Source organism: Stegastes partitus, unplaced genomic scaffold, assembly GCF_000690725.1.
Source record: "Stegastes partitus isolate 25-593 unplaced genomic scaffold, Stegastes_partitus-1.0.2 Scaffold1254, whole genome shotgun sequence".
In the NCBI taxonomy this organism is placed as follows: domain Eukaryota; kingdom Metazoa; phylum Chordata; class Actinopteri; family Pomacentridae; genus Stegastes; species Stegastes partitus.
This window is the reverse complement of record NW_007578985.1, coordinates 191,729-198,882: the sequence shown is the minus strand read 5'-3', so window position 1 is coordinate 198,882 and position 7,154 is coordinate 191,729. Positions and strand designations below refer to the sequence as shown.

The window sequence follows — 7,154 nt, the reverse complement described above, 5'->3', positions numbered from 1 at the left end:
TCAACTAGAAGATGTGTGAACTGACAACGCTTTAGTTCATTTTTGGGGTAAAACGACTTGGTGACTGGTGTTTTCCAGTAAAATTACAAAGATGTAAACTACAGAAAGACGTAAAACTAAACATACGTCTGCTTTTAGTTGATTTGCTTTGCTTTTGAAAAGACTAAGAAGCAGGAGAAGCAGCTGATCAGATCCCAGAACTGTAGAAACATGGATCCAGTTTAACTCATCAGGTTTTAGTGTCTCTGCTGTTTAATGCTGATGATGATGTTTCTGTAGTTTCACTCTGCAGCTCATTGATCCCTGATTACAAACCGATGTGAGTTTTTAACGTTGGACTAGTTCGTCGTGTGGATGAAGTCCATCATGAACCTTGTGGAACCTGAACGTTGGTCTTTTTCCTCCACCTGAGGGAGCCGAGTCCATTAATCAGACACATTTGATCAATGAATAAGCAGCAGCGGGAGGCAGCAGAGCACATTTATTATGTATCGGCGAACACCTCCATCATTTGTAGCTACACGACGTATTGATCAGCCGCCTCATCAATAAATGAGGCCTCAGTGATGAAACAGAGTCTGTTAAAGAGAAGAAGTCCTCCTGTGATCCTCTGACGATCAAGACCAAGCCGCCATCAATAAATCAGCGGCCTCATGTTACACTTGGAACGTTTCACATCATAAAATGTGGATTTTATCGGCGTAACTTCAGCAGAATTTAATCAAAACTACGCTGTAAAAAATGAATAATTTACGATTACTTTAAATTATAGATAATTACTAGTAAAAAAAAAAAAAGAGTCTAAATGACATGTTTACTGTAAAAATAAATAAAATCAAATCAGACCAAAACTGTAACTAAGTTTAACGTTGCATATGCGTTAGTTTCATGTTTAATACATTTAGGGAATAGTAAATGATTTTTTCAGCTGTTCTAGAACAGATTTCCTGTTTTGTTAATGTTCAGAAAACATCAAATCAAACATCAAATCATAAAACCACAAAAGATACACAATGACTAGAATAAGACAGAAAACAACCACAAAGTGACGANATTAAACAAAGAAACTGGTTTTTATTCACAACATTTTGCTCCTTAAGTTGACGAACAGGTCCGGATGAACACTTGTCTCTCTGACTTGAAGCGTTTCACTTTATCCACCATTAAGACTCGACCCGTCTTCTTCCTCAGCAGGTCTGAGCGTCTTTCCACTAAAACAAACTCCAACAGCTTCACCGACTCACTAAATAAATGAAAACTCTCCTGCTGTGTGTTTGACCTGCTGCCTCCCAGAGAAACTGAGTGACAGAGTTTTATCATCGTTAATATTAATAATGTTTGACGGAGGAAACCTGCAGCTACATTTAAATAAACCTCCATCTCATTTTCTGATTCACTCCTAAATCCTAATTAAACTGCGAAAGAGTTAAAGCCTTAAATCCTCATGTGGGAAAACGCAGCAGCAGCAGCAGCAGCAGCTGGTAATAAAAGCATCACACGGAGAAAAATAAAATCAGCAATTTCCTTCCAGCACATATTAAATAAAAATATAAACAGAGTGAAGCGTGAAGGGGGAAACATTTGGGCTTAATGAGAACATCAGCAGAGTGTCTGAGCCGCTTCCTGCTGCGCTGACGACGAATTAAACCGGATTTAATGGAGTTTAATTAAAGGGTGATTACGCCAACTCCGCTTCCAAACTGCAGCAACCGCAGGACGGTGGCCTCGTGTTTATTTTGTTTCAGTGTTTGGTCTTTTTAATCTGTTTGTTCTAGTTTGGATTGTTTTACTGTATGTCTATGTCTCTGCAACTTCAATCTTATTTATATTAGTGGACAGTAAAACAACTGTGGAGACGACTAGAGTGACGAAATAAAACGTAAAACCACTACAGTGACTTCAACTAACATTTAAAATGACTGAAGAGATGCAAAGAGGAGGCTAAGAGATGCGTACGGTGACCACATTGTAGAGTTTTTTTTATAAAACAAAGATGCAAAACAACTAGAACACACATTAAGTGATAAGACTTCAGTATAAAAAAAACATAAAATGACCAGAAATGTAAATTATACAATGCATTCATAATTAAACAGACATAAAATGACAAAGAGGCAAATAAACGATGCGTAACTTGACTAAAGTTTCGTAGCTCTCGCAACCAAATACATAAAAAACTCAAAGAGATATATTTGATTGGTGCAATTTTTGCTGTTTTTAGTAAAAATAAGAAAGAAAAACAAAACTTAAGAGACAAAAGCAAGTAAAAACAGCATAAATCAACCGAAAGACATTAAAAAAAAAAAGTTTTTAGTAAAAAATATTCTAAAAAAAAACACAAAATAATGAAACAAATGACAAAAATTCATTTTTTTAGTAAAACAACTACAAATAAAAGGAAAACAACTGGAGACATAAAACGGCCAAACAGGAGCACAATGACTAAAGAGATGCAAAGAAGCGACTAAAAGACAAATAAATGGACCAAGTTTTGGTAGTTTCTGTAAACCAGAGACACAAAACAAGTCAAAGACGAGTAGACTGAGTTCACTTTGATGTTTCTGTAAAACTAAACAAATGCAAGTAAAAAAAAAAAAGAAGTAAAAATCAACCAAAAGATGCTTAAAAAAAACTACAGAAAAGTAAAAGATCAAAGAAATGTAAATCAACTGAATAATAATTTTAGAAAAACAAACAAAAAAAAATGCTAAAAAAAACCAAAAAACCTACAGATTAAATAGGAAACCAGACACGTAAAATAACTTTAAAAAATCAGCATTGACCTTTCTAATCCCATCTGATTCTACTTACATCCACCCTTAATTTATTTACTGNATGAAAGTTTTCCTGATGTTAAACCCGTATTTCTGAGAAAAACAGGTTTGTTTTTCTCCCGTAGATGGACAAAGTTTTTTTTTTTTTTTTTTTTTAGCAGTTGAGAAACAACCGGTTACTGGTGATGACATCCATGTGTCACCTAGCCTGTAGCGCCACCTTCTGACAAAACTATTCAGAACTAGTTTGGTTTTCTTTATTTTTGGTTTTAATTTTTGTGACTTTTCAAGGATTTGCTTTAAATTCATTTTGCAATTATACGGAAACATAAATGGCAGAAGGTCCTGGTGTAAACTGAGGCAGGAATGAAGCCAGCTTTACCTTTGCGTCGATGGCCATCGTCAAAGGCTTGATCAGCGGCTCACATTCTTCCGGCGTCAGTTCATCAGTTAAGCAGCTCACGAACAGAGCCGCGAAAAAGAAGCAAGCTTTGAGGTTCATGGTGACGAGCAGCTTCAGAAACACTTCAGGATTCGACTGAGCCTCTCGGAGCTTGTTGGGCTTTTATACGCTGCAGCTGCAAACCTCTGGCTTTCCCCAATATTGACATAAACAGACGTTTCTTTTTTTTCTGTAGCAAATAAATCTCACTGCTGGTTCAACAGGAATCTCAGGATTTGAGACAAAAAAAAAAAACATAAAATAAACTACAGAAACTGCAAAATTTATAAAAACATATTTATTCCTGCAGCTGGAACAAAAATGTAAAAAATACTGTGAATTAACAGAAAATAAAAATGACTTAAAAATACAGTAATTTAGCACAAGTAAAACATTTTTAAGGTTTAAATCTACATGAACTTGTTCACATTTTTGGCTTTTGAATGATTACATGTCTAAAACAATGAAACTATGATAATATGATAAAAGCTGACACATTACCAAACCTTACAGACATTATACAAAGATGAAGAAAAGTTATTCCACATTTTTGTTGTGAAAAATTTTGTACTTATACGCGATACGTCTCATTTAACACCCAAATCTGTGAAAAAGTTACAGAACCAACACTACTTTTTCTGTTGATTTTCAATAATTGCATTTAAATTTGAATATATTCACAGCTTGAGTTCAACACTTGAATTTTGCTGAATTAAATTGAACCATCACATCTAATAAATAAATAGAATACATGATTTGAATTCACGCAAACCTTTGAAATGTATCTTAACAGTTTATGTTCTAAAATCTTTAAGAAATTGAATGGCTATTCACAGTTTGTTTTTTTTAGATTACACATTTACTGCCTGTTTTGTAATTTATATTTACATATTTATGTATATTTTTTTTTAAAAAATACTATAAAATAAATAAATACAGTGAGATCTGAGGTTTCTTCCAGTGTGTGAGGTGAAATGGTTCCATATTGACTCAGTTGCCTTTGTGCATCAATCATTGACTGATTTGTTTAATTGATCCGCTCGCCAAGGACACAAATACTCAGAGTGAACTGTGCAGCATCGATGTGGCCAAATCCGGCTCCAACCTGTTGCAACAACAAACACGAGGACAAAACCTAAAAATGTCAAGTGAAAACATAAAAACGCTCTTCTCACATTTCCAGGATGGAAAGCAGCGAACAGGAGGAGGCTCAGAATGACGTTCAGATAAAATAATAAACGTCTTCTCGTTTAGGTTTTACATGCACAGTTGATTAAAGCTCAGATTAACAGCTTTAAACCAAATAAATCCCTTTCTGAAGAGCGTACTATTTTTACCGCATTTAAGTCATTAAAAATATAAATATTTTACAGATATTTGTTGTTATTTAAAAGAAAAATGATCTATATTGAAAAAACAATTCTCTAAAATCCCAGATAAAAGTATTAATTTACACGTTAACTGTAGAAAAACAGGCCAACGCTGTAAATAAAATCCACAGGAACAATCAGTGTTTTTAATAAATCGTATTTCTTTCTTTTATAACATTTCTTAAATAAAAATATATTTATTATGTTACAGATATTTGTCATTATTTTTCTTTTTTTTTTAACATTACAATATTTCACAGGTTTTTTTTTAACCCCATAACGTCCACTTCAAAAAAATAATAATAAATTTTTTTTACAGTGTGTGATCGTAAAATTACTCGATTTATATTGTATTTAAATAAAATTGTCATTTTGCAGATTTTTTTTTTGCTATTATTAGAAAGAGAAATTATGAATATTTAGGGCTGAAAAATGGTCGATAATTTTACTATTTTACTCTCTTTTACTAAATTAAATAATATCGAGTAAAACTGCAGAAAAATGTATGAATCGACACATTCACTGTCCACATTAAAAATTTTAAAAATATATAATTTATTTCCCTTAATTAATTCTTTAACAGTTTTACAATAATAAAATCACACCGTTCTACTCTATTTAAATCACAAAAAAATATAATCATTTGACAGATATTTGTTATTTTCACTGTTTTGCAGCAAATTTCTGCTTCTCCGAACTAAAGCAACAGAACGGATCTTAATGTGGAGGACGAATGTGTCGCTGCACATAAACGTCTTAGAGCTCATAGAGTTATTTAAGATACAATAAGTGGAGCTCATATTTCTACACAGAGATCATAAAGAATAAAAAGTCTCAAACCTCACTCAGAGATCTGCAACAACACAAAACCACATTCACTGTTCTGTTGCACTTTGTGCTAATGCACCTGAACGCATCGTGGGTGATGCCTCCTGGAGTCATCAGATGTTTTCAACAACACACCATAAACCAGGAGAGTGGGTCAGGGTTGATCAAACTCTGGTTCCTGTCCCCACGCCGCCAACCAATCATTTACACAGTTTGCTAGCTTAGCGGCTACAGTACAGCTGTTAATGTGACTCCGACAGACCTGAGAGCGTGAAGACGTTCCTCTGAAGGTAATTTAGGATTCAGCAGAAACACAAAGAAACCTACAAAAGTCCTGTTGGCTGTCCACAGGTGGAGGCTTTTTAAAATACCTGCAGCATCACACAGCAGCAGAAAGCACAGACGCATCCTTAAACTGAGCGTAATGTGCAACAAGTTCATTGAGGAATTTGTCGCATTAAAGCTTCTCTTGATGAATCTTGAGCTCCGTCAAAGCTGTCAGGACACTTTTATCACGTTAATCCTGTCACAAAAGTACATTTCAGGGCTTTAATTGTGTTACTGGACGTTGAAGCTGCACAAATAAACCTGCATCTCCCCAAAAATACCGAAGACGTGACTTCCTTTGTTTAGATGACTTTGTGCAGTGGCAGCCGAGTTAGTGCTAATGTGGCTAACGGGACATAAACGCACAGTTATGCATGTAAATGTAAAGGACAGTTCATAACACCACACTGTGTGGATGTGTCCAAGAAAAAACTAAACTTCCAAGATTAAAGACGAATACTTGGAGCACATTGTTCAGTCAGAGGAGACCAAGATCAGTTTGTTCAGCTCAGTCTGGCTCCAGATGTTTGGTGTAAACCTGGTCCGGACAGTGAAGCATGGAGGTGGGAGTGTGACGATACGGGGCTGAAGGTGGAGATAACACCAAGAACGTCTACGAGGTGTGTCGGAAAAGTTCCAGGACTGGTGTCACAAAAGATATATTTCAAACTACAATCTCGGAGTTCAGATGATCAACCAGGACAAGTGGTGGCTACTTCAGCATGACAACCTGCTCACCACGCCCTGAGCGTCCAACAGTTCCTGGCTGAGATGAACATCGCCGTGCTGGAGCAACCTCCCTACTCACCCCACCTGGCTCTGTGGGATTTGTTCCTCTTCCCCAAGCTCAAGGGGGTCATCAAGGGGACCCGTTTAGAAGACGTCATCAAGGTGGCTGTGATGACGGAGCTGAGGAGGATCCCAAAAGAATCCTTAGACTCCAGGGGGACTATTGTACGGTGTAGTTTGGGTTTTAAATATCTTTTGTGACACCAGTCCTGGAACTTCTCTGACACACCTCATATATCCTGGCTGACGAGCTGACCCCCAGAAGAGCAACATGTCAGCATCCAAAGCACAACGCCAGAGACACGACCTGGACCAGTCTGTGTGGCCTGAATCCAACTAAACACCGTTGGGTTACTTCAGAGCGAACGGTGGAACAACACGACTCCTCCAGCAAAGAGCAGCTGAAGAAAAAGAAGAAGAGCAGAACATCTTTCCAGAAGTTTGTCGTCCTCCATGTAGAGGACGATTTCGTTTATTTTTGTCTGTCATCAAAAATGAATGCAAACTATTGATTGAAGATTCAATCCTCAGTAAGCTGCACCGACTGTGGGGGCTTCAATCAAATCTGCCCTTTGGTCGCTTGTGAGCTGTTTGATGACTGATATTGAACTGTGGCACAAACAA

At 36.4% G+C, this 7,154-nt stretch overlaps 1 protein-coding gene across 1 annotated transcript in view; it reads right to left on the bottom strand.

The window, feature by feature from the left end:
* LOC103369202 (uncharacterized) overlaps nt 1-3,311 on the bottom strand; it is an 8,191-nt gene extending 4,880 nt beyond the window's left edge. Inside the window, exon 1 of the mRNA XM_008297856.1 lies at nt 3,157-3,311. Coding sequence (XP_008296078.1) covers nt 3,157-3,276 — 120 coding nt within the window. The 5' untranslated portion in view covers nt 3,277-3,311. The remainder of the gene's footprint in view (nt 1-3,156) is intronic.
* Between the last annotated feature and the right edge of the window lie 3,843 nt (nt 3,312-7,154).